A 27,679-nucleotide genomic window follows, 5' to 3' on the forward strand; every position below is an offset into this window, starting at 1 on the left:
TTTTGAAAAACTCTTAGAGCACATTCCTATGTGTCTTGAACTTGTATTAGGAGATTACTTGTTCTAATGTAGTTATTGATTGGTCTTGGTCCGGTTTATTGATCAAAGAATTATTCAGAACTGTAATGTAAATATAAGAATTTGTTTGAGCAAATTAAATTCTAATTGCAGTTTTCAGTTTAAAAACAAACTGCAAGTTTTAGGGATGCTAATATTTGGAAACTTATAAGAAATACAACATTACAAAAAGCTTGATCATGTGGCCAAATGCCATGAGGCAAAATTTTGCCCAAGCTGATGAAAATGTTCCTGATTCAATGACTGACCACTCTGAATCAATGAAAATGGTTTAAAGTCATCCTTTGGAGCAGTCTATTTATCACTTTTTCAGAAAACGAAGTTAGTGAAAAGTTTGAACTGGACAATAAGTAACTAATTGTGGAACATATCATAGTTCAATATCTGTTAAATATGCAGTTAAGAAAAGAAATGAAGAACAGTAAAGAATAAGAAATTCAAGCAAGATTACTTTGCATCAGATTGATCAAATCTTAAATGCACATGTAAAATTAATTGAAAAAAATTTGAGATTTAATAATAATGGAGAAATAAGTAATATTCTTATTGTATGGAATGATATTCTTTAAAAAAAAAGTTAAATATATGAAGCAGGTGCAGGGGTGGAATGTCCCGCTCCTCTGATCAGTGGAGCCTTTCAATCTTCCCATATGCTTTTTTTGAAAAGTTGTTTTTTCTCTAGTCTTAAGATTTTATTGTTTTTAAAGTCATTTTAACTATTTAATTTAATTAAGTAAATTTAATTAAATAAATGTTAATTATATATTTATGTTGACACATTTAGTATGGTGATAATTCAAACAAGAGGGGTCATAGGGTATTTTCTGGCCTGGGCCTCAATAGCTTATGGGTCTGCCACTCAGCAGAGCACCTTATATGAAAAGGTTTAATGCATTGGTAATAATGATGATTTCAAAACAAAATCTGAATAAACTTAATGAGGTTATTGAATATATTTGCTAATAAGTGTAACTCATAAATATTTACATTAATATGCAAATTTTTCATGTCTTAATACAATGATCCAAAACTGGCAGCCTCAAAGCAATTTTATGTAACCCATGAAAATATTTCAATTGTGCACTTGTTGCAAATATGGTGTTGAAATATTTTCATTTCCATTAAAAATTAGCAGAAATAATGCACCAAAAAATCTATAAATGGAGCTAATTATTTTACAGTGTGATGCAAATCCTATTTAAAGGTAAAGATTTTATTAACTTTTATTCAAACATTTAAAAAAATAAATGAGCATAATTATAACATTTTGCCCTAAGTATATTTGCTTTCTTTGGGAACACATTTATAGGTGAATATGATTTTTTTAACCACTTTTGAAAATTGATGAGAAAAAAGAGCTGTTTGAGTGATCAGCATCTACAATCCATGACAAAAATAAATATCTAGTAATTTCTGTCTTCTGTCCAAAGCTACAAATTATCAGAAATGAAATGCCATCCAGTGTCAGGCTATAGTAAGAAATAAAAAAGTTCAAAATTATTTACATACAAACATATGAAACATATTTGGAAGAAAAGTTTAATAAATATGAGAAAGAGACTAGATTATAACTATTTGTTCTCAAATTTTGCACCACCTGGTAAATTTTTTCTGAAAATTTAGAAAGTTTGTTTATTTTTAGTTTAAATTAAAATAAGTTACTTAATGTTTAATTAAAAAATTTAAATCTATTTTAAAGAAATGTCACTCTAAGAATTTAATATATAGTTGTCAGTATATTTGTATTCCAAAGTATAACCAATAGAAATGTCTTACTTTAGATTTCAGACAGAAAATAAATGTAAATTTGAATTTATTCCCTTTGTGATATTGTTATTATTGTTCATATATGTTTATGTATGTTATTGTTAAATATGTAAGTGAAATTTAAAATTTATTTTAAATATTTGTTTTATTTTATCTATTTTTCTATAAATTTACATTTATTTAAAAAAAAAAAAAGTTCTGGCTCATGAACTGTTTTCAGATTGTACATTTATCTAGTGTGCATTGTGAGTTTGAGACCATTATTTTAATATATGTGGTAACATAAAGTTACAATCAGGTATATGTGGTTACCAATATCACGATCTTGAACATGCCAGATTATCAGATTTTTGCTGTATTATTTAAACATTTTGCAATCCAGATTAAATTTAAATTTAACAAAATGAAATATCTTGGAACTTGCAACAGTTCTTTGTTTTCAGCTTGATTTTAAATACTCTTTTTTAAGTGTTATGTGATATAAAATTTCTGGAAATTAATTCCAATTTGTATTTTATATTCTCTTACCATTTTATAATTTTTTCATATGATGTGGGAAAATCAGATGAATTTCTTTTTTTTTTTTTTTTCTTTTTTCTGTGGAATTCATAGCTTTCTTTGGAAAGTTTCCGTGTTTCATCTATTTAATTTGCTGTAAAACATAGAATGAAAATTGAGATATGACATGTAGTTAATAAATTTTAGGAAAAAATTAAACATGTATTTGATGATTTTAAAATTTGATTTTAGGTGTCTGCATGTGGGAAATTTTAATGTTTGGAGTCAAACCTTTCCAAGGCGTTCGGAACAATGATGTTATCGTCAAGATTGAGAATGGAGAGAGATTACCTTTACCACCTAACTGTCCACCTAGATTGTATAGTTTAATGTCGCAGTGTTGGTCATATGAACCCTCAAAAAGACCCAGTTTTAAGGAGATGAAACATATTTTGAGGTAAATATTTGTAAATTTAGATGTTTGATGAAACTGTGAATTGTGTCTTAAATTAAATGATATTTAATTTACACACTGTTCATTGTTATTACAATATTTAAAGATTTCTAATTCAAGAAAGTTGAACTATTCAGAATCTGTGCTATAAGACCTTCAAAATTTTATTGTGTTATATAGATATGAATGAAATGAAAATAAGGCTAAATATTTACCTTGCTTAAAATTTGATGTAGTCACTTAGAAATTGTCAATTGTAAATTTGAAAAAGTTATCAGTTTTACTTATTTGGGAACAGAGATTAATAATAAAAATGTGTTGGCCCCAGAAATATATAAAAGAATAATTGCTGCAAATAGATGTTTTTATGCCCTGAAGAGTTATTTAAAATCCAGCTTTCTTAAATTAAGAACTAAATTGTTTCTTTACAAAGGATCTGCCTTGACTTATGCATCAGAGACTTATGCATTGAATTTACGTGATGAGGAAGCCCTGGAAATTTTTGAGAGAAATTTCAAATGCGATCTTACGTTGCATTCTTGGTGGGGTCCAAGTGAATGGATCATGGAGAAGAAGATCTAATTTAGAATTCTATAACGTTTATAAACAACTTGACATTGTTAAATTTGTCAAATTACAGAGACTAAATAGGCTGGACATCTGGCTAGAATGAATGAAGATCATTGCAGCAAGAAAATCTTTGTGGCAAAGCCCATGGGAAATAGATATTAGGGCAGACCCATGCTAAGATGGATTGATTGTGTTGAAAATGATCTTCATACTCTAAAGGTTAAAAACTGGAAAACGGTTGCCAAAAGTAGAGATGCCTGGAGAATACTTTTGGAGAAGGCCAGGGCCATCAAGCCATTGAAGAAGATGAATTATGAATGAGCATTAATTCCAGTCTCTTATCTTGGAACAAATATGAGATAAAGGCAAAAAGAGAAATTTGTAACTATGCTTGCATAATAAAATGTGGATTTGTTTATTGTGACCATCAACTGAGAAAATTATAATATAAAACTAAAGATTTATATTGATCATCACAAAAGCAAAGTAATTTCAAACTACAGTTTTGCCATTTTATATTAAATGCTAGGTTTGAACACTTTAATATAATCACTTTTATCACTTTATATATCTTTTTACAATAATTCAGTATAAAGTTTCTAAATTTTTTTAAATTTAAGCATATCGAACACTGAAAAAGACTTAATAGCTGCTTATCTGTATTATGTCCAAACTATAGTAATAGTAATGAAAGCAATGGTAATTTCTACAATAATGTGAGATATATAATTTGATAACCTTCTCTCCATTTTCCCCTAAATAATGGAATTTATTTTCTTCAATGCAGATATAATAAATATAAAATTAGGCTAAAAAGCAGAATATGTATAAAAAATACTCATCAGGAGTTTTATGTTTGCTGTTTATCTTAAATAGAAAATTAAATTTGTAATAAACACAATTTGGGACAAGTCTTTGAGTGTGTGGTAATCAACTAAAAATTTTTTGTTATGTTTCACATGTAAATTCTGTTATACATGTAAAATTGTTTGTTATTTAGTGTATCTTTTCTGAAAATTTTGGTACTGTTATGTATAAGTGCAACCACCTTGATGAAGTTTACCAATTTGTTGATAAAAAATAAAATTTATTCATACATACTTACATATTTTACATTTTCATTATGTGTTTATCATGAAAAACAATCAATAAACCTATTTTGTCAGTTTTTGTTTTGATGGAAGTTTCAGGATAATTGCATAAAGAGGAGATTCAAAGCAATTTTTCCTTTCAGCTATTTTTTGGCAAAATACAGTATTACTGAAGAAATTTTACTGCTGTTTCTTACACTGCAGGTGAATCCTACAAGCATGTTGTTGTGTTTGACTGGATGTGAAGGTATCATATGCAAGATAAAAATATTTTAAACATTTTGTTGCCCATTTATACAATTTAAATGTACAGGAATATTTAATTTGTTTGGGATTATTCCAATATAGTTTAAAGAAACAACCATAGGTTTAAACATTTTAAACTCAAAATCAACACCTTACAAAATTATACCAGCTACGCCGACAAAAAACCAAACTCAGATATAAATGCCCTACAGAAGTTATTGCAGGCCATTCCAAACTTCAACTAACTGTGTGTCTTGTCTTGCTTGCTCTATGCTGGCAATAAGGAAGAAGCTGATATATATATATATATATATATATATATATATATACAATCATAATATTTTTTATTATGATAGTTCTTCAGTTTTAAAAGCAGCATCACCATTTTCATATACATTCTTTTTCTTTGTATTCCAACACTTATATATTTTGACACATTCAGAAAATTTGGCAACTTCTACTAAGGTAGTTGTGTTAACATATAAGTACCAAAATTTTATATATTCCATTTTTACATGTTCTTTTAGCTATGTGCAACATTCCTTTTTGTGCTTGTCTTTATTTCTAAATGTAGGTTTTATTATTGCAATTAGTTCAAGTAAAATCCAAAGTTAAAACTTATTTAACTAATAGCTTTCTTTTTTTTTTTTCCCCTTTTGTCTCTCTTCCTTCTTTTATTATATTGGAATTTAAACAGAGAAATTTTAGAAGATGAAAGGACTCAAGTTGAAGATACATTAAAACGAGAAAATAGAAGAGTTCAGGCTATGTCTTGGTGTAAGTATATCACTGTGCATTAAACTTCTAAATGTTGTTTGCATAAATACATTTCATTTTCTGGGCTTTACCTGATTATATACATATATCACATTTCTTCTTCTGTAGGCTCTTCAAGCTCTGATGAACCTCCACCAAAGGTATTTCCACCACATTGCATATATATATTTGCTATCTAGCTCTTTAAATTCACGAATGTGGTAAATACGTAGTCAAATAATACATTTTCAGGCCTTGAAAACTAAATATATGTATAATTTAAAGTTTTTGACTTCTGTATTTATTAGAAAGTTGTTCAATGCAGATAAGATGTTCACAGGAATTCTAAACAGAAGAGGTGTAAGAATTATTATTATTTTTTTAAATAAAAGCTAATAATATTTCACAGAATTTGTAATATACAGAGGGTGTTTACAGACTTTTGTAATGATTTTGGTTTTTTCCATGAATTTAAATATTAATTTTAAAATACAAATGTAACTGGCATCGAATTGGAATAAGGTTTAATTATCATCTGTAGCATAAAAAATATTCTTTTCTTTAAAATGTTGCTGAAAAATAAATAATGGATTGAAAGCTGTATTTTTGTGCTGTCTGAAGAGAAGTACTCTTATTCATTTATTAAAAAAAGATTTTAAAAACATGGTTTTAATATTTCTACACCTAATATAAGTGACATAATTAATATCATCATCATCAGAAACATCAAAGTTTACATCTGACTGGGAAAAAGGCAAAAAATGCATACCCAGCAAAAATATGTACATTTCTCTCTCTCATTCTCCTCCCAATTGCTTCATAATGCAAGTAATAAAGAAATTCTTATATTCTTGAGGATGTCTGACAAGTCTAACCAAGCATAGCTAAACAGCCAAAGGCAGCTTTTCAGTTATTATAAGCTAAACTCTTGTCACGGTGAGGCCCTCTTCCACCACAAAGTTACTCAAATGCAATACTGAATCAGGAAAAAAATTATTTTTCCCTTTATAATGTGTGTGTTATTTTCCTATTTCTTGCAGAACCCTGGCTGGGAAATGCAGCTTTAGAGTATTGCCATTTGAAAAAAATCATCTTATGAACTGAATCAATGTATTATTCATTAACAAACTGAGTAAATTAGGAACAATAACCTTCTACTTAATAAAATAAACTTTTATTTTACTATTTTGGTAATATACTTAATTAATGTACAGTAAAATGCACTTAATTTATATTAACTTCTCATGTGCATTTTCAGCTTTATTCTTGCTAATAAAACTTGATTCTAATACATTAAAATTTCAATAATCTACAATGATTAATATATTTTACAGATTATAGTTAATGTTTTTTTTAGTTTCGTTTATATTTTTCCTTTCGTAATTTTTACATTAAATTTGGATTGCATGCTCTTAAGTAACTAATAAATTCATACTTTAAGAGTTATTTAATCAAGATATATTAAATACAAAATTATTTTTTTTAATATAATTGTATATAAAAAAATTTTGGGGGGAAAAAGAGATAAGTAATTAGAGAAATTTTTTAAGAACTTTTCTATAAAAACACAGTGACATATTTTGCATAACAATCTTGCAAAATCTTGCAATCTTGCAAAAGAATCTTGTATATCCACTTGCCAAGTTACTTAAAAAATAATATTTACACTCTTAAACAGAAGTCTAGGTAAATAAATTAATACACTATTTACAAAAACATCAGCAGCATAGTTTTCCCTAAATTGAATCTTTGTGCTAAATCTTCTGTTACACTCTAGATATGTGCTGTAGGATATTTTATTCTCTCATACATAAGCCATATTTTTTTCCACACAAAAAAGCAGATAAAAATCAGAGGCCCAGCTTATACACGCGAATGATTAGAAATAGGTACATACAAACATGTGGCAACCCAGCAGCACATATTTAATGAATGAGTATAAAATTCATCGTTGTTGAGTGAATACTACAAAGGATTGTACAAATAAAGTCGTGATTTTTATTTTGCTGTTATCATGTATTTGATTTTTAACATTGCATAAATCTGTATAGAGGATCTTTTTAAGAATCTATCTCTGTTGGATGGCAGTGTAAACAAGTTTGTATTCATTGTGCAGAATGTAAATGAATCAGTAATAAAGTGCATTTCATTAGGAAATGTGTTTGAAAAGCTGTGAATAAATTCTTTACACATGCTAAGTACATAAACTAAAAATTGCTATTAAAACAATAGATTATCCACTCAAAAAGTAATGAATTATATAAAATAAAAAATTTTCATATTTATAATGTGTTCTTATTACAAAAAGAGAGTCACAAGAAAATATTATATAACTTCAAGTATGAACAAAATTACTTTCTTTAATCAATATATGTTGCAAGTATAGTGAACTTTGATTAGAAATTTTATTTGTACACTTATATTGTAGAGGCATTAGGTATTTCGAAGCAGGAGAGATGAAAAAGGAGCAATGTCCTCGCCGGGACTCTAACCACAGGCTTCTTGAATATGCACCAAGCGTGCTGACCACTGCACTACAAAGGCATGCTAAGAGGGCGGGAGGAATACCTTATTTACTCTCCCTTTTAAAGGGCAGCTGGGGATTAAGGGACCCATTCGCCACATCCTGGGGGTGGAGAATCATCTTCCACCACCCTTTTCGTTCGGGCGCTACTGTACATACATTAGGTATTTTGAAGCAGGAGAGATGAAAAATGAGCAATGCCCTCACCGAGACTCGAAGCACGAACCTCTCGAATATGCGCCGAGCATGCTGACCACTACACTTCGAAGGCATGCTAAGAAGGTGGGCGAAATGCCTTATAATATCAGAAAAATTACTTTAAATTTACCATGTTGAATTTTGTAAAAATTGAAATTTTGTTTGTGTATATCCAAAAATGAGTGCTGGCAACAGGCAGTTGCAAATTATCAAAATTTTTCTGCTGCATATGTTATGTAGTTTGTACAGAATTATTTAAAAAAAATTTTTTTTTTTACTAAAATTTGACATTTTTTATTTTAAAAATTTTTTTAAAAATGTTCTTTAAAAGGTGAGTCTGTTTTTTTTTTTTTTTTTTTTTTTTTTTTTAATGATTTGTTCCTGGCTTTGTTTCATGTAATTTTTTTAAAATCCAGCCAGCACGTCATCAAGTTGATATTGTGGCACCGCCCGTCGAACCAACAACTTACATAGTTGCTCCAAATCCAGAAGTATTAGCTCAGCTTATTCAGGAAAATGCAAATAGTTTACCTCCAGCATGGGCATATGTGGCACCTGCCTCTCCTGCAAATACATTTACAGTACAAAAATACAATGAGTCCGAAGAAGAAGGGGCAAAAACAGACGAAACTGTACAGGTTAGATATACCATGTTTAATATGAACCCTGTGTTAATACTGATGCTTTATTATTTTACTAATGTAAATAATCTATTCATTGATTGTTTGTTAAACATTTGGTTGTGGGAATTATAATATATACTATGCAGTAACTTAACAGAATTAGTATGTTTTCCATAAAGTAATATTTCTTTTTTATTTTTAAATTTTCTATATAATTATCAGACTGTAGTAATGTTATTTAGACAACAGTACTTTTTAACTACTAAAAGTTGTAAAAGATCATTAAAGCAATTATGTTATTCTAGCTCACAACTTAGTAATATGTTGTATCTGAAAGAATACAATTTTGATAATGAATTAAGGTTTACTAGTGGGAAAAACTTTTAAATTGCTTGTTTATTTTTTTGGGGGGAAGGGGCATATTTTTAACCTTTTAAATCAAAAATAAATCAGTCTTCTTTTATTTATGATTTAATTTTTCTGTGAAACATTCTATTATTAAGTATAAATCTTCAATTTTAATTCAAATTGCATAAAATTTTATAATTAAATTTTTTTAAACCTTTTTATGCTTTTTTCCCCCCACCTCCTTGTAGACATTGGCTAGTCCTTTAATGTATAATATTGTTTTACTTCACAATGAAGGTCTGCTAAACTCTGTATTGGTTTGAATAAAAAAGTACATTTGATTTTGTACATTCACAAAGATGAATATCAATTAGCTTATAAACCCTTATGTAAAATCTAAAATGAGAATTAAATGTGAAATTTTTGATTGCCAAATGCAACCTGTCTAACAAAATTTGACAGCACTTCAAATTTTAGGAATTCATAAAACAAATCTGCGTCATCAAATCTAGTTATAGTTATGTATTTTTAAGTGTCCATTTGCAGTAATTTTACATATATATATATATATATATATATATATATATATATATGTAAAATTACTGCAAATGGACACTATATATATATATATATATATATATAATAAAAATATATATATATATATATATATATATATATATAATAAAAATATATATATATATATATATATATATATATATTTATCAAGGTATACTTTTGAATTAGCAGAACTGTTTGCTGATTTGGGTTATTGTTTAAATATTGTTGTAGCTTATGATATTTTAATTGAGGCAAGTGATTTGATTACATTATCAAAACTGCTCAAATTTACAATCTACTCTTTGATGAAGCATCATCAGATTATTTATGTTTTTTAAAGTTAATGACTGCAATAAAATTACCTTTGCTGAAATGCAGGTAACTGAAATTTGAAAAATGATGAATAGATGTGTTTATGCATTTCTGTATGCATGGTCAAATTAGAGTGAGTTAATAAATAAATATTAACATATGCAGACAATTCAAGGAAAGAATTAATATTAATAAATAAATATTAACATATGCAGATAATTTCTTATATATTGACATATAAATGAACTGTTAACTGTAGTTGGTTTATATTTGGTAAGTAAATTATATATTTTATAATTTTCAAATTGGTTCTTCAATTCAATATATATAAGGGAACAAGCTTTTAAAATATATTATTGTTCCGGTAATTTCTTCATTGTATCTCATCTGTATGATGCTTTTAATCCATAATCTTTCTCTCAGTATATATATGTATTGATTGTTAATGGATATATGTATCGTTTGCATAAAGTGAATCTATAGTTTGAAATTATTCCCTGTAATGGCATGATTTTTCAGAATTTTACTAACTTCTATTAACATTTTTCAAACCTTAAATGTCTTTCTTGCATATTAAGCTTATTAAGTTAAATCTTTTTTAATAGAAAGAAGAAAAGTCTTTTTACACAAATGAACACTTGAGAGTAAAAACAAACAGGTTGCTAGTGTTAACTGATTAGTAAAACATTGAATGATGAATATTTTGAAACATAAAAATGAAGATACCATAGTATGGTTTTGATATCCTTAAATGAAAAAAGGGGGGCAGATACATACTCCATGTAAATTTGCGATGAATGAAAGTCAATTCAATTAAAATAATTTTTAAAGTCTGTTAAATATCCTGCATACTATTCATCATTTTTCAAATTTCAGTTACTTGCATTCCAATAAAGGTAATTTTATTTAAGCAGCCTAAAATGATATCTCTGTTGATCTGATTTGCTTTGAAAATGTCAAGCTATGAATGGAATGTGATGCAATTGAAATGGTTAACAGGTTTCATTCACTATAGTCAGTCCTTTACTGATACTATGCCTACCAGTGGTTGAGTGGTAAAGTCACTGAACACTGACTGAGTTTTGACTTGGGTTCAATTCCAGGTGAATGTCCTGGCATATGGGCATTTTTATTTTTCTCCCTATATGTAACGTCAATACCAACTAATTGCTTTTAGAAGACCTCCAGAAAGGCATCTCTTACCCTATGCAGATAATCTTTGTATGTTTTTCCAAATAAAACAAATCAGAATCAAGTAAACCAAAACCACTGACTCCATAGTAAGCTGATTTCTTTCCTTGAACCGTTAGATTTTTAAAAGAATAGTCTTTCTTCTAGCATTGTGGGTAGGGGGAAAAAAGATATCTGTGTAATTTTTCAGGACCTTAGAATGATATTTTATACATTTTGTACACCAAAGTATTGAGAACCTTTATTTATTTATTTATTTAAGTAGCAAATTGAGACCCTTTATTTATTTATTGATGTTGTTTTTTTTTTTTCTTTGTTCTTGTACATTACTGAAAATTTCTTTAGTATGCAGAATTGATTAAAATATTTGTTGTAATTAGTGTTAATTCCTTTACTCTTCATGGATTCAGTGAATGATTAAGTTTTTATAAATGAGAAGTTCTCAAGTTTCTCTCTTTCTCTACTTTACCCCCCTTTTTTTTAAACAAGAACTTTTTATATAGACTGGATTACTTGTATATGTGACCAGACCACATGTCCAGATATTCTATTAACCACTATGCAGAACCAATTCAGAAGTCAAACAACAAAAATCAGCGTTAATTTACAAAATTTTCACAGGACTAGTTTCGATGGTTTTACCGAACCATCATCTTCAGCTGCAAAACCGCAAATGAACAAGATAGGAAATAATGTTTAGATAAGATAAGAAAGCCTGGACAAGAATAAGCAAGTGGCGCCATCTGTTGGCGAAACCAGAACTAAAACATAATTTCTCTAAAAGCCGAAGGCAAATTTGGATTGGAATTAGGATCGTTAACTAGAACAGAAAGATTTTTATGAATGTGAAATGCCTCTAGAAAATCCAGTTCTCCAATGGAAGATGTTTTTTGAATAATTTTGGCAGCAGAAAAATTGAAAGTGTGATTTTCGGACCAACAATGTTGAGCAACAGAAGACTTCTGTGTTTCCTTTTTTCTAACATATGCCTCATGTTCTTTGACGCGAAATTTTAAGGCTCTCTTAGTTTGGCCAATGTAAATTAAACCGCACTGGCAAGGAATCCTATAAATACCCCAGGAATTCATATCCGGAATGGGGTCCTTGAGTATAGAAGTTGGAATTTTATTGATGGGAGAGTAAACAACCCGAAAGTTAAATTTTTGCAAAATATGTGCAACTTTATAGCTAATTGATGGAAAGAAGGGAATGACAACAGAATTTTTATAATCTCCTAAAATAAGAGTGTGGCTTTTAGTGTGTTGAGATGAGAATTTTTTAACTGCTTGATTAATAATGTTGGGTGAAAAGCCCCTGTCAATAGCTATTGCTTTTAAATAATTTAGTTCTTCATCAAGGGTTAATTTGGAGGAGCAAACTTGAAGAGCACGGAAAACATAGGAATAAAATGAAGCTAACTTTTGTTTAGTCGGATGACATGATTTAAAGTGTGGTGGAAGGCAAACCGATGAAGGTTTACGGTAAACTGTAGTACTGAAGTTGGATGTGTTACGTGTGACCAGAATGTCGAGAAACGGAAGAGAATTGCAAGTCTCAAGTTCAAAAGTGAACTGAATAGCAGGATCAATAGAATTCATTGTTGAAAGAACTCTATTTAAATCATCTTTATTACCTTCAAACAGGGTAAAAGTATCGTCTACGTAGCGGAACCATGCCGGGAAGTTTAAAGTTTCAAACAATTTTGATTCATAATAATGCATGTAGATATCAGCCAGGATGGGACTGAGGGGGCTTCCCATGGCTAATCCCTCAGTTTGCTTGTAATATTTATTTTGGAAAACAAAATGTGTTTGTTTCAAACAGAGTTGAGTGAGAGAAATTAGCTCATCAATTTCGATGCAAGAGAAATGAAATTCGCGAAGTCTGGTTTCACCCAACATTATTAATCAAGCAGTTAAAAAATTCTCATCTCAACACACTAAAAGCCACACTCTTATTTTAGGAGATTATAAAAATTCTGTTGTCATTCCCTTCTTTCCATCAATTAGCTATAAAGTTGCACATATTTTGCAGAAATTTAACTTTCGTGTTGTTTACTCTCCCATCAATAAAATTCCAACTTCTATACTCAAGGACCCCATTCCGGATATGAATTCCTGGGGTATTTATAGGATTCCTTGCCAGTGTGGTTTAATTTACATTGGCCAAACTAAGAGAGCCTTAAAATTTCGCGTCAAAGAACATGAGGCATATGTTAGAAAAAAGGAAACACAGAAGTCTTCTGTTGCTCAACATTGTTGGTACAAAAATCACACTTTCAATTTTTCTGCTGCCAAAATTATTCAAAAAACATCTTCCATTGGAGAACTGGATTTTCTAGAGGCATTTCACATTCATAAAAATCTTTCTGTTCTAGTTAACGATCCTAATTCCAATCCAAATTTGCCTTCGGCTTTTAGAGAAATTATGTTTTAGTTCTGGTTTCGCCAACAGATGGCACCACTTGCTTATTCTTGTCCAGGCTTTCTTATCTTATCTAAACATTATTTCCTATCTTGTTCATTTGCGGTTTTGCAGCTGAAGATGATGGTTCGGTAAAACCATCGAAACTAGTCCTGTGAAAATTTTGTAAATTAACGCTGATTTTTGTTGTTTGACTTCTGACTTGGTATTTGTTCGGCGTGTTATTGTGTCTTAATCACTATGCAGAAGTTTGACAGTGTCTTTAAAACATTTATTTTCTTGTTCTAGACTTTTACACTCTCTCTGTAAGAAGTCTCTTTCTTCCATAGTTTTAAGCATTTTTTAAAATTAAAATGCACAGTTCCACTTGTGTTGGTTTTGAAGATTTTTCTAGCCATTCATTTAATCTTTAAGGTCTATTTATCGGATAAATGAAGCTATATGGTTATCCTTTTCTATGTGTTAATTGTGTCAGTTAGACTGCTGCAGTTGTATTGGCAGATTATCTTTCCTTCACAAAGTATTGCTGCTATATTTTGTTTTTCATTTAAGAAGCATATTAATGTATATTTTTTGTTTGTATTTTTATGTGCATGTGTATCACTGTATCATTTCTGATTTATAGAATGCAAGAGATAATTTGGATCAAGTCTTGGAAACAAAAGTAGAAAATTTGGTACAAAAGTGCCAAGAATTGAATTTAGAACAGGTAGAGTATTAGTACTGAATTTATTGTGTAAAATAGTTTTTCTATTAACTTTATTACTTATGGATTCATTACATAAAATTTAGAAAACAGTAAAAGATTTTAAAGAAATGAATTTTAATATTTTAAATTGGCAAAACTTTGAACTGCATAATATAACTGCAATGTAATCTATAAAATGAAAACATTGGCTGTTACAGCAGTTGAAACTAATATTTATATACTGAATTATTTAATAAACATTTTTTGTGCTGTCATAATATAAGACATGAACTTTGTCATGATAATGTTGTAAACATTTGGGACACTAATTTCACATGGGACTTGATGATTAGGCTTTAAAATTTTACTGTGTTTCTAAAAATATGAGTTGAATACTGGGTTGATATGAAATATTTCAAAATCTAATATTGAACTCTTTAAAATGATCTTAAAAATATACAATTAAGAGTTATGAATGCTGAACAAAAGTTGGAAAGTAAAAACTAAATTTATAGTATGATTAAAATGGTATATTTCATTACCTCTTTTTAATCTGAATTCCAAGATCAGACACCTCACTGAATATTTAACTGAAAATATTTTGTTGCATTTGTTCGCTATAATTGTGTAAACAGAAACACATAATGCTATGAGGTATGGCAAAGAAATTATTTTATTCTAATATAATTGCTTTTAATTTTTCTCTTTGCATAGGCTCGAAAACGATTATCTTATAGCGATCATTCTCATGGATCTGATTCTGAAAGTGCGAGTACCGTACCAGGATCACCAACTACGACAGGTGAACTGATGCCTGACAATTCAGGTATATATTTCAAAATCTGTTATGTTATTTAATCTGATAACTGATGATGATGATCTTAATGCCTTTTCAAAATTTTAAACTCTGATGTGCATTAATTGATATTGTCATGCTACACACAGCCCCTCCCTCCCCCATGTGATTGCATTTTATTCAATTAAATTAGTTTTTTTTTTCTTTTTTTTTGTAGAATTTATTCCTGGTGACAAGAAGCTGTCAAATGGATATTCTGAGACATCAGTGAATTCTGATGGCAGTGTGAGTTAAATATGTTTGTTTTATCTTTTATTTCCAGTCTTGTATATAATATTGCTTGTTCAACAGAAACCTTGTACATTTGTTTCATTATGTATATTAACCACTTGCGCTAAAAAGACGTGTCACGCATTTCAAGATGCTTTTGTCTCAAACTGTGAGTGACGTGAATACCACGTCGATAGGCATTTATCGCAAAAATGAAAATAGCGTGGTGCACACTTCGCCTAACAACAAGATTGTTTATTTCTTGAGTTGCAGCTCTGGATTGCACTCGCAAACGTGGAGCGGCATGAATGAGACACTTTACTGCTTGTTATATTGTAGCGCACGGCACCGCAACCGTGAAGTTTAGTCTTAGCGCAAGTGGTTAAAAAGTATTTACTACTTTTATCATATTTATAATATTTTAGGTGAGTTGAACTTTTCTGTTGAATTTTGGTATAGAGGAGAGGTTATTTGCCATTTGAGAAGTTTAAATGAATGTTTCTGCGAATGGATTTTTTCCCCCTTAAAGAATTTTAAGTTGAATTTAAATAGTCGTCCTCTCTCCCACAAAATATATATATATCAAAATTATCATTTGAATTGCTTTTTAAATTAGGTTAGAAAAAATGTATTATTCCTTTAATTTTGTAATTGAGAAATTTAATTACTTCCTTTAGTATTTAAATTGTAAAAAATTGAACCAAAATTTCTTAAAGAGTGAAATTGTTTTAAAACACTTGTTTAAGTTTTTAGTTTAGATAGATTCTGCTTTTACTTATCATTTCATGCTTAGTAAATTCAAATAAAGATAAAATACAAATTTAATTTTTTTTTAATTGCTGTTATTTGTTGTTTTAATTGCTGCATTGCATCCAAACCATAATCTTGATAATCCATTGCTGAAGAATGAATGAAAAAGCGAGTGTATGCTTTGTTAAATTTGAAAATGAAAATTATTAGGTAATTTTTAATAAACATTTAGATATATATATATATATATATATATTAATTCACTGAGTATAAAATGCGGGTTTTTTTAGTGTTAAAAATAATGAGTAAATGATGTTTAAAATATGACAGAATTCGAAAGAAATTGAAATTGGTACCTGTCTCATTGACAGCAATAAACCAATTGCCTGTGTAACTTTGGATAAACAATGAAAATATGTGTTATTGATTGCTCTTTTATTAGATAACTTCGGGAATAGTTTTTAAGATTCTAGAAAATGCCATATGCATTTTTGTACATTTACTATTGTAGGGTTAATGAACATCTAGCTTGCAAAATGGAATAGGAAAAGTTCTAATTAGATCTGTAGGCTGTGAGTGCACAGAATGTAGTGCTGTGAGTGTGTAATGCACAGAAAATTTCTTTAAATGGCTATTAATGAGTTATAGTTGCCAAAAAAGTACTTTTAGCAAACATTCCCAATTCCTTGATGCAGCGTATTAGAAGTGTTTAGAGATGAATTAGAGTATTAGAAATGTATTAGAGTGTAGTGATGAAAGGTTTTTTTTTTTTTGGAAATTTTGATTGCCTATATATGGAGTAGTAGCCTAAACTCATTTAACAGCAGAATTTCTTCTGAATTAAATTTAATCTGCAGCTGCTGAAGTCTTCCTAAATGTTTCATTGTACTTTCTTTATGCCTATAGAAGGGCATTCGATCTACTGGGTATTAGCATATCAGTTGAAAATCCCTACTGTTATAATTATCTGTGATACAATGCCTGGGATGAACATGCAGAACTGACTCTTTGCCAAATACATTTATACTCCAACTATTAGAATAAATGACTGAAAAAGGGCATATTAGCTATTCTCTTCCACATTATTCAGTACAGAAATTCTTTAATCCCCATTATGTGTAATTCATCTAGTCCATATATCTTTATAGAGTTAAACTTGCTTTTCTTTAAACTGGTATTACTGTGTAGCTGATAAGCAAATTTTTGTCCTGGTTTCAACTACAGTCTCACCCTTCAGTGGCTGAGTGATAAAGTCGCTAAACTCTGGTAGTTCGGTCTGAGGTTCAAAATTGGCTACATGAGTGTTTTCATGGTTTTTCCCAGGACTTAGAAGAGAAGGGCTAGCTCATAGAGCTTTTCCCCCTGAAGCAGAAAGTGAGAAGTGATGATGTAGCCATGATGACACTGAGCGTGCCAATATAATTCACAGCTTGGAAGTTAGCGTTTTTGAACCAGCGTTTAAAATGAGCTGTGTGTGAAAGGTAGCTATAATTTGGAAGAGGCAATGTTACTGCTTTATGTATTTTAGACTGAACCATAAAAAAATTTAATAATGCTTACCCAATTTTAAAATAATAGATAAAATGTGCTACTCTTTTAACATAAAGTTCTGTGGGTTTTTTTATATTTTTTTATTTGCATGTTTTTTTTTTTTATTTAATGCACGTTTATTTCTAATCATTTCTTAATTTGTATGCTAACTGAGAGAATTTTTATACTGCTTCTAAGATAACTATAATAGCAGCTATTTAAATTTACTCAAAAACCAACTTTACATTGACATAGGTTTAAACATATATGACATATATGGTAACATTTCTGCTAACCTACGTTTGATTTTTTGCCTAATTGTAAATTTTACATTGTTATAATTCTCTTCCGATTCAATATAATAGATATTTTTAAAATAATTTTGGAATTTATACTTATATCTATATTACAATTAAATAAATGTATATAAGATTGTTACCTTAATTTTGACAAAATATCTTTATTCAGAGTACCTAAAACAGTTATTTAATTTTTCAAAAGTGTGAGTAAAGGAAGCAGGTCTTTTTATGCCAATTACTTTGATGTTTTATACTATTATATTTTATCTGGAATGCTAATCCAGCACAAAATCTAATGAATAATTAGTTACAAAGGATACAATAAGAATAACTTTAACAAGTACTTAACAAAATTAGTTTGTTAAATACTTGTTACTTTTGTTGGTACTATTTTGGTACTATTCATAATACCAAAGATATTATCGATTAACTCATAGAAGTCAGATGCTTTCTGATTTCCTGTGGGGTAGAGTATACCTTTTGCGGTACTTTTGAAAATAATGTTTTCTCTGGAGCGACCTTTTTGTCTCTCGTTGCCCTTGACCATTAAATAATTTGGTTTTAGTTTGTGACACAATTTGATTTCTTCTCAATCTCTATTTAAAACCTCTTTAATAATATCAAAATTTAAAACAGTTACATCTTCTAACACAAATCCTTTATCTTCTTATTTGTGTAACTTTATTATGACATATACCTATCATGAACAACAGAACAAGTCTGATTTTCACCCTGTCTTCGCCTCTCCTGGTCCTGGGCTTCGTCTGCGTGTTTCTCTAAACTTGTGACGTCATGCTGTCACCCCCTCTTTGCACTACTGATGCCTCCTTTCAATCGTCATTGCCATCATGCGCCCTTCGGGCCGATGTGCTATGAGCCGGAAACGTTGCGTAAAAACAGCAATATGCCGGCAATATTGATGATGATGATGATGATGATGAAATCCTCTATCTAAAACGCGGTTTCTCAGTAATTTGAGGCAGAGCGCGAAATGAGACCTCTGATTAAAACAAACTGCACATTTTGAAAAGAACCAACTTAGTCCAGTTTAGAGTCATAGCAGAGTTTTCAATCTATATGCATTTCATTGAAACTGAGAACGCATATTTTTTCTACAGAATACAAATATTCACCTCTTTCCTTCTTTAGAGTAAGAACATTACTTTGAATTCTTGGACTACACTAAAATTTAGAAAACACTAAAAAATAAAATAAACACCATTTCTTTAATTTGATACTAGGTAAAGATATTCCAATTTTTTTTCTTTCCAAAAATCATAGCTTTAAGATGGCAGAGCTCTTATGACAATGCAACGTGAAATATTTTCACTAGTCCACCTGATTTTTTACTTCTTTTTCAGTAATGCATTAATCTGTGTCTTTGTAAATATAGGCTTTAGACATTTTCCCAAATTCTCCGATTTGTGCTTCCAACCCCCCCCCCCCAAATTTCACTATTTGAGATTTTAATTTCTGTCTAGATGTCATCCACCTTCTTTGTCGCTGAACAAACATTCTAAAATTTTTCTTTTCTCTATTTTTCAATACAATTCTCTAAGGATATTATTTTGTTCTTCAAATTATCAATGCATTCTTGTTTATCCTTATACATTCAGGATGATCTACATTTTCATTTGTGAGTTTTATTTCAAAATCATTAAAATTTGATTTATTATTGTCATCATCAATTTCGATTTATTATTGTCATCATAATTTACTTTCGGCACAGCATTCCATTTCAACAGTTTCTTTTTGTGGCTATCCAAACAAGCGATTTTTCATATCATCTTCATAAACACTGTATAGAAAATGTTCGCTGCAGATTTTCCCACTCTTCACATTAATAGAATCTTCTCTTTGACATTTGTGTATCCATTCTTTCATCAAAAGTAAACTCTCATTTGGATCCTTTGGTCCCATGAAATAAAATATCTCATCCTTTCATACTTCTGTAAGTGCTACGGCACGTTACTGCAGCGCAAATAGCCGTATTACGTAAACGATACTTTACAATATAGAATTTAAAATAAAAACTGACTAAAATTACATATGTATAAATTATTTTAAACATATACATTATTAGAAAACAGATAAATATATTATTAAAATTAATTTGGGATATGTAACCCCTAGAAAATCGTCTCGCAGCTCAATGAAACTACTGTTTTAAACGCAGGAAATTAGGACAGGTGGCATCACAGTGACGTCAGATTATTGCCTGTTACGTCCCCCCATTAGACTCGCATCGGCGAGGAGTCGAACAAAGAAATGAGCTAGCCCTTTTATCCCTGGTTTTTCCCATGTGTAATGTGTATACAAGCCAGTTTCAAGTCCTCCATGAAGGCATTTTTCTCCTTAGGCAGATAGCCATCAAGTGTTTTGCCGTAATCAAATAAACCAAACCAATCTACTACAGTTTCAGAATGCTAAATGAGCACAAGAAGAATAAAATAAAATTACTAAAATTTATAGTAGACTTCAACAAAACAAACTAAATTCAAAATTACTTCACTTCTGGCAGGTATAATAGACAGTAAATAAATTCAAATTATGTGCAATTAGCAAATTAAATTCTGTCTTAGCAACTGGCTTGGTAGATTTTGTTATCTGAAATTTTAATATGCAGAAAGGGCAGCTTAGAGAATTACCATGCATGTTGAGTACAATCATAGGTTAAGGTAAAGCTGCTGCTGATGTCAGTCCTTATCCTCTTAACTTCAGATTTTTTTTTCTCTATTTAAAAGTCCTTCCTCTCATTTACATATTTTGGTGAAAGCTGACAAAACAATGTAAGTTAGATTTTAGCATAAGCAAAATGTTTTAATTAAAATAAACCTCATATATTGTTATTATCATTAAACTCTTTTTTTTTTTTTTTAAATAATAAAGCTATTCTTATTTGAACCAATATCAGTACAGCCAACATGGACTGAAAAATTATGTACCTAAAACTGCATAAATAAAATTATTGGATAGGGCAAAAAATAAATCTTTAATTGAATTATTAATCAATGAAAAATAAAGTAACAAGTGAATTTTTAATGATGGCAATAAAATAATTTTGTGCTAGCAATGCACTATAGTCTTTTTACTCTGTTTGTTGCTCCTATTCTTGTATCACTGTGAACTTTTACCTTCATGGCTGAATAAGTTTGCTATGAATGCAGATTATTTCATTCTGCACTGTTGCAGATAAACATCTGAAAGAAAAACACATTGTTTACTCTTCCTTCCTCCCCTCCCATCTTAATTATTCTATTATAAGAGTTCAGTCGCTCATGATCAGGGCTGCAAAAGAATCATGCATCAATGTGAATATGAAAACAATGTGTGTATTTTTTAAGTTTTCAATTTTAAACTAGTCCACTGCCTATTTGCATACTTATTTAACAATCATTATTTATCAAACAATAGTGTATTTTCATGCAGTGGTTAATAGTCATCTGTATTAGATGTTGATTATAATGTGGCTGAATTTTGCTAGCAACAAAATAAATTTATGGTTTAAACTGTTGCATAAATGCAAAATTTTTGTTTTAAAAGCAATATTAAAATTTTTAATAATTTTACTGCAAAAGTGGAGGAGGATATAGAGTTCAGATTTCCATCAGTGCCTGCTTATTTCCGTAATGTAAGTTCTGTTTTCTCTTCTAGGCCACTACTAAACCTTCAACTCCCACTCCTTCGGTGTTATCTCCTTCTCAGACTTCTTCCAGCACTAGCCATAATAATGATCCAGTATATGAATGCACAACAAGTGTTGTGCGGTCAGTTATGCAGCTGTTGCAAGGTGTCCAGAAAGGTCAACATTCTGATTACTTAGAATTAGTAAAGGTAATTTTTTTTATTCTGTTTATTTTGTTTAGTCATATTAATTAAAAAGTTTTGTCAGGTGTTTAAATGATTATGTGTAAGTTATGATTATTGGTATTATATTAAAATAAATTCTACTGAAATTTTTTGGATTTTTTATGATTTTGTTTAAGCAAGTAATTCAAATTAACAAAAGCATTAAAAGTTAATGGACAACAGCTTTTACATTGAGGAATATATTATTGTTTGCAATTATAAAAAAATTTATAAGTTTCACTTTCTGAAATCCATTTTTAATAGAAAGCTGAACCTCTTTCTTTTTATTTAAAAAAAAAAAAAAAAAAAAAAAAATATAAGAATCTTGAAATTAAATTAGCTAAGGGCACACACACAAAAAGTTTCATTCATAACAAAAGATAAAAGTTGAAAGTCATGGCTTGTTTGTTTAAAAAAGGGTACACACTCCAAGGGCCATTTCAAAAATTAAATGTATGCTTCTAAAAGCAGGCCTATGTATTCAATGGATAATATTACCAGTTTTTAAAATGTCTTTCTTTATTATAAAAAGAATAATCAACAAAAGTATAAAAAAAAGCTAAAAAATATATTGTTCATTATCTTCTTCCAAAATATGATCTATCATGACATTTATGATTTTCTTAGAGAGATCCAATGTAAAAACTTTATGAAAATCATTTATTGCATGAAAAATGCAAATTTTTTGGGATGAAATGGCTTTATTTGAATGACTGTAAAAGAAAGCAATCAGTTTCTGTCTGGGGGGGAGGACTTAAAAATTTGATTTCATGAGTCTAAAAAAATTTTTACTAGAGGATTTATGATTTTAGCTGTTTGCGCAACAGGAAACTAAAATTAAGAACCAGGAAAAGAAACTTAGCTTGATGTATTATAAAAACAATATTTTGATTCCTATATTTAGAAAAAAAAAATTCTGCTTCTTTATCCACATTATGTAAAAGAAATTGAACTCCACAAGGATAAAATCATAAGTCACACATTAACACTAACACCTTTAGTTTAAATCTTTGAAAAAATTAGGAGAGGCAACTAATATATACTTTTTATAGATATTCCAATTATGTGTTTTTCTGATGAGCTACAGTGTTTTTGAACTTTTCCCTTTAGCATAGTGAATATATTCTTTAGATTACTCGTTCTTCTGTGTTATTATTTTAAACCAAGAATCAAAGAATTAATTGTAGTAATTCACATCTGGATTGCAGCTGAGAATTATTAAGTAATTTCATAGTAAATCACTTTCGTTCAGTAACTGTGAATCTAAGAACCATAATAATAATATAAAAAAATCTTTAATGATATTCATATTAACTTACAGAATAAAATCAAGCTATTGTATTTTCTTTTCTTCCCCTTCATTTTTGGTGCATTTTTCCCTGTTTTCATAGTTAAGAATACTTTAATAATCTGATATTGTTAAATATGTTTTTAAACTCACATAGGTGAAACATGTAAATGATTTAGATGCATAAAGATAAGGACAGTTGTATATTCAGTAATATTTGTTAAATCTAAAACATGCAAACACACAGCAGCAGCTACTGGCTTGCGGGAAAAATATAAGAGAAGTTGTAGAACCATGATTATAGTTAAAAGGAATCAGTTAAAGTTTAAATAATATACATAATAAATGTATGCTAAATGTATATTATTTCTTTATTAAAAAAGTTGTATTTGGCATAAATGGTTAATGATGTGATCCAGTTCTACAGATTGAAAGAGAAAATGAAATAAAAAAAATCATGGTGGGTTTTAAAAGATGCTAATTTTTTTGTATCCCTGGTTCTTAAATGTATGCATCATCTTAAAATAATCTTGCAAACAGCTATTCAAAATAATTTTTGTCTGTATGTATATTTACTCATGATGTTTAGCTACTGCATCTTAATCATCAATAATATTATAAGCATGAATCAAAGAAAGTTTAACTTGACTAGATTTTTGGGTATGTTCTTTTCTTAAGGTTTGTATTGATTTGAGTGCAGAAAACAGGGCTAAATTTTACCTAATAACATTTAATTTTTAGTAAGTCCCATTTTCATTTTTAATTTTTACATTTGTGACACTTTTGTTTTCTTGTGTATTCTGTGAAAGTGATTCAAGATGAAATGATTTCGTGCTGCTTGACATAAAATGTATTTAAAAAAATCTGATGCGGACACCACATGACTTCCTTGTATGAAATATTAAAATTAAACGCATTTTTGCTGTATTCATTTAAACTTATTTCCATGAATTTCATTAAAGATAGATTTCTCATTCAATTAATTCAGTTCTCACTTTGCAACAATCTAAAAGCTCAAAATATCTTCATTAAAAATTGAAAAATATAGAAAAACATAAAACACCAAATACAGTTAAAACAATTTTTAAAAAAATTTACAATTAAAATTAGAGTTTCTACACAAAAACAAGCAATTTGACCAGCAGAAGGCAGATTTTTTGGTGCACAAAAACTGAAAGTTTACTTTTGGTCCCACTCAGCAAAAAGACACTGAAGGTGTAGAAACTGACTTAATTCACTGTTCTGCTAAGTTTCAAAAGGAAACAGATATGTTGTTTGCTATGGTAAAAAAAAATTCGGCTTAGATGCACTTAAACAACTTTTAAATTGTTGATAATTCTGCAAATATTGTATGCAGCTTAACTAAAGGTATAAAAATCTTAACCAGAAGATAAGAACAACATTATTCAAACATTTTTAAAGCAAAAAAATGCACACTTTACCAACATATAAAAATTAAAAAAAAAAAAAAAAAAAAAAATGCACCAAGAAGCTGTTATCCGAATGGGATGAAAATTGGTAGAGGTGATGCACATATACAGAAAAACAAATTTTGTTTGAAAAAAATTGGATGATTTATTGAAGTGATAGAGCTTTACAAAGTGAAAATTCACTAACGCATTTCTCTACCTCTGGCCCTTATGCAAGCAGTTATTCGGCTTGGCATCCATTGATAGAGGTTGCAGATGTTTTCCTGAGGGATGTCGTGCCAAATTCTGTCGAACTGGCACGTTAGATTGTCAACATCTCGAGCTGGTTGGAGGACTCTGCCCATAATCCTCCAAACGTACTCAATAGGAGAGAGATCCGGCGACCTTACTGGGCAAGGTAATGTTCGGCAAGCACTAAGGCAAGTAGTAAAAGCATGTGCAGTGTGGGGGCAAGCATTATCTTGCTGAAATGTAAGCCCAGGGTGGTGTGACATGAAGGGCAACACAACGGGCCTTAGAACTTCACTGACGTACCGCTGTGCTGTAAGGTCATGACAGATGAGAACCAAAGGGGTCCTACTATGAAATGAAATGGCACCCCAGACCATCACTCCTGGTTGTTGGCCTGTCTGCCGGAAGACAGTCAAGTTGGTATCACACCGCTGTCCGGGGCGTTTTCAGACTCGCCTTCGCTGGTCTTCAGGTTCAAAGTGGGACTCATCAATGAAGACTGTTCTACTCTAGTCAGTGACATTCCAGTGTGAATGAGCCCGACACCACTGCAAATGGGCTTGACGTTGTACAGACGTCAATGGTAGTCGGTGCAAGGGGCACCGTGACCTCAGCCCCCTTTCTAAGAGCCGTCTATCAATGGTCCTTGCAGTCACTAGTTGCACGTATAATCGATGATAATAATGCATCTGGGGCTGTGAGTACTGCTCTGACGATTGCTGTCTTCACTTTCTGTCATTTCTCTAGGCCAACTGCTTCCTTCTTGATGCTGTGTGCGGACATGGTTCACCCATCCCTGCCAAGATCGCTTAATAGTGGAGCCCAACTACAAAACCTCTCTCATATTCTGACATCTGCGCATATCGTTCGCGCACTTGTATGTGAGGCATAGCTACTGTCTACCAGAGTACATGGAATGAAATTCGTGAAAAATGCATTACCAGAAATCATAATTTCTCTTCTTAAATATCCTGCCAGTTGCGCAGATCAGATGCGCTGTAGCAACAACCGTTCATTCATTGGCAGCCAAAGTGTAAAATTTTGCATTTACGGTCGAAACCTGTATGCATATCAATTTGTGTCCAATTTGCTGTATATCTACTCTGTGCGTCTTTTTTTTTTTTTTTTTTTTTTTTTTTTGTCTAAGAGTGTATATATTTATATACTTTTGCTGTGGCCAATTGCAACCAAAAAGGTAGGTGCACAACTACATGTTATAGCAGTCCTGTATACAAAATTTCAACGTTCCGAGGCTACTTGTTTTTGAGTTATACAAGAGATACATACATGCGTACGTACAGACATCACAAAATCAATCTCTTCTGAATCTGGATTATAAAATTGATCTATAAATTAGTCTATCAAATTTATATATAAATCAATTTTATAATCCGTTTTGGGAAAAAGAGTCCTTTATTCTGTCCTTATGTACAGATGTCATGCAAAAACATCGTTAAATTGCATTTAGTAGCAGTCGAAATGGATATTTTCATTGAAATATGATACCTGAAATTTATCATGATTACAATACTTCCTCTGCTTCGTACAAGGAAGTAAAAAAGGGGTGGCTATTGGGACTTATTTCCAGTAACAGTTTTTTTCTTTTTTAAAATAAAGGTTGAAATTTGCAAAAATAATTTTAATGAAAATTCTTTAAAAAAATTATGTCTCCATGAAATAAAATTTCAGTAACTGAAATATTCATTCTGTATTAATCAGTTAAAAATAAGAGTTTGAATACCTTTTTCTGAAAATTTGCAAAGTTATTCAAGAACGAGTTTACTGACATGATCATTTTTCCGTGCTGAAATTCAACAAAGGATAGTCCAATATTTCTCAGTAAATTCATAGCTTACGTTCAGCTGTAATATAAAGCTTTAGTATTATATGAAATAATATAACATAAAATACGAAATAGTGTAATATAAGCTATAATAATATAAATAGTAGCCATAATAGTAAGTGAATTCATGACTATAATATTAGGTGCACATTTTTAGTCTTTGTATTTTACTTGTAAAGATGTGGAACTTCTTGTTTTTAATTAACTAAAGTATATTGAATATATTACTGTAGTATATAATAATGTAGAATGAATATTCAGTTCTAAGATACTTCTCTTAATTTTGGAACCATTAACAGAGCAGTAAACTTCGATTTTTAGAAATAACATAAATAAATTTAAATGTTAAAATACACCTAGAAAATCTGTTTGGTAAATAAATTTCACTTTATTAACAACTGTAGTATTCTTACTTCAGTTAGTAATATGTTATTACTAACTGAATTACTGTTTTAATACTGCTTGTATAAGGAAAAATATGCATCTCAAAATTAAAGAAATATAGTATTTGTAATACTTTTAAATAACTTTAAGTGACTAACTGACTTAAATGACTTACATACATCTTTAAATGTATGTTATAATTTGTGAATCACATTTTTCTGTCTCCCTCTCTTTATTATTAATTATTTATTTTCCGTAGAATGTTGGAATAGAATTACGTAGTCTTTTGGCTGCTGTCGATCACATAGTTCCGCAACTTCCTTCTTGGTCTCACAAAGAGGTATTTTGTAGTTTTTTTGTTAAATGCTTTTTGTTAAATGTAATTTGTTACTGTATGGCACTCACTTAGGAGTAGTTTACAATAAGTGAGCAGAATCTGCATTTATTATTTATATTTCTTCTTTTTGATGATAAATTAATAAAAACTGTTTGTGAAGATTATGGCTATACAGATTGTTTTGAAACTGACATTATATTAATTAAAATGCTAATTTTTCAAACTTTTATTTGATGTTAGCTGATTTACTTCCTTCATAAAGAAAAGGTAAATTAATGCATTATATATATGTGTGTGTGTGTGATGATATGGCAGTCATGGCACATAATTGATGAGGCTGGACATC

General features: G+C 29.8%; 1 protein-coding gene and 1 long non-coding RNA gene across 2 annotated transcripts in view; one reads left to right on the forward strand and one right to left on the reverse strand.

The window, feature by feature from the left end:
• Fak (protein tyrosine kinase 2 Fak) overlaps window positions 1-27,679 on the forward strand; it is a 90,850-nt gene that overhangs the window by 53,567 nt on the left and 9,604 nt on the right. Inside the window, exons 19-27 of the mRNA XM_085812138.1 lie at window positions 2,596-2,800; window positions 5,402-5,481; window positions 5,590-5,621; window positions 8,599-8,820; window positions 14,264-14,347; window positions 15,041-15,152; window positions 15,340-15,407; window positions 21,626-21,805; window positions 27,256-27,336. Coding sequence (XP_085668264.1) covers window positions 2,596-2,800; window positions 5,402-5,481; window positions 5,590-5,621; window positions 8,599-8,820; window positions 14,264-14,347; window positions 15,041-15,152; window positions 15,340-15,407; window positions 21,626-21,805; window positions 27,256-27,336 — 1,064 coding nt within the window. The remainder of the gene's footprint in view (window positions 1-2,595; window positions 2,801-5,401; window positions 5,482-5,589; window positions 5,622-8,598; window positions 8,821-14,263; window positions 14,348-15,040; window positions 15,153-15,339; window positions 15,408-21,625; window positions 21,806-27,255; window positions 27,337-27,679) is intronic.
• On the reverse strand, window positions 1,276-27,296 carry LOC146998974 (uncharacterized). The gene is made up of 2 exons (XR_015039890.1): window positions 26,511-27,296; window positions 1,276-1,547 (listed from the first exon to the last, which is right to left on the reverse strand). It is a non-coding gene; the product is annotated as an uncharacterized LOC146998974 (long non-coding RNA).

This window comes from Stegodyphus dumicola, chromosome 2 (genome assembly GCF_044657685.1).
Source record: "Stegodyphus dumicola isolate Sdum_Otavi_A_Nest chromosome 2, ASM4465768v1".
NCBI lineage: Eukaryota > Metazoa > Arthropoda > Arachnida > Araneae > Eresidae > Stegodyphus > Stegodyphus dumicola.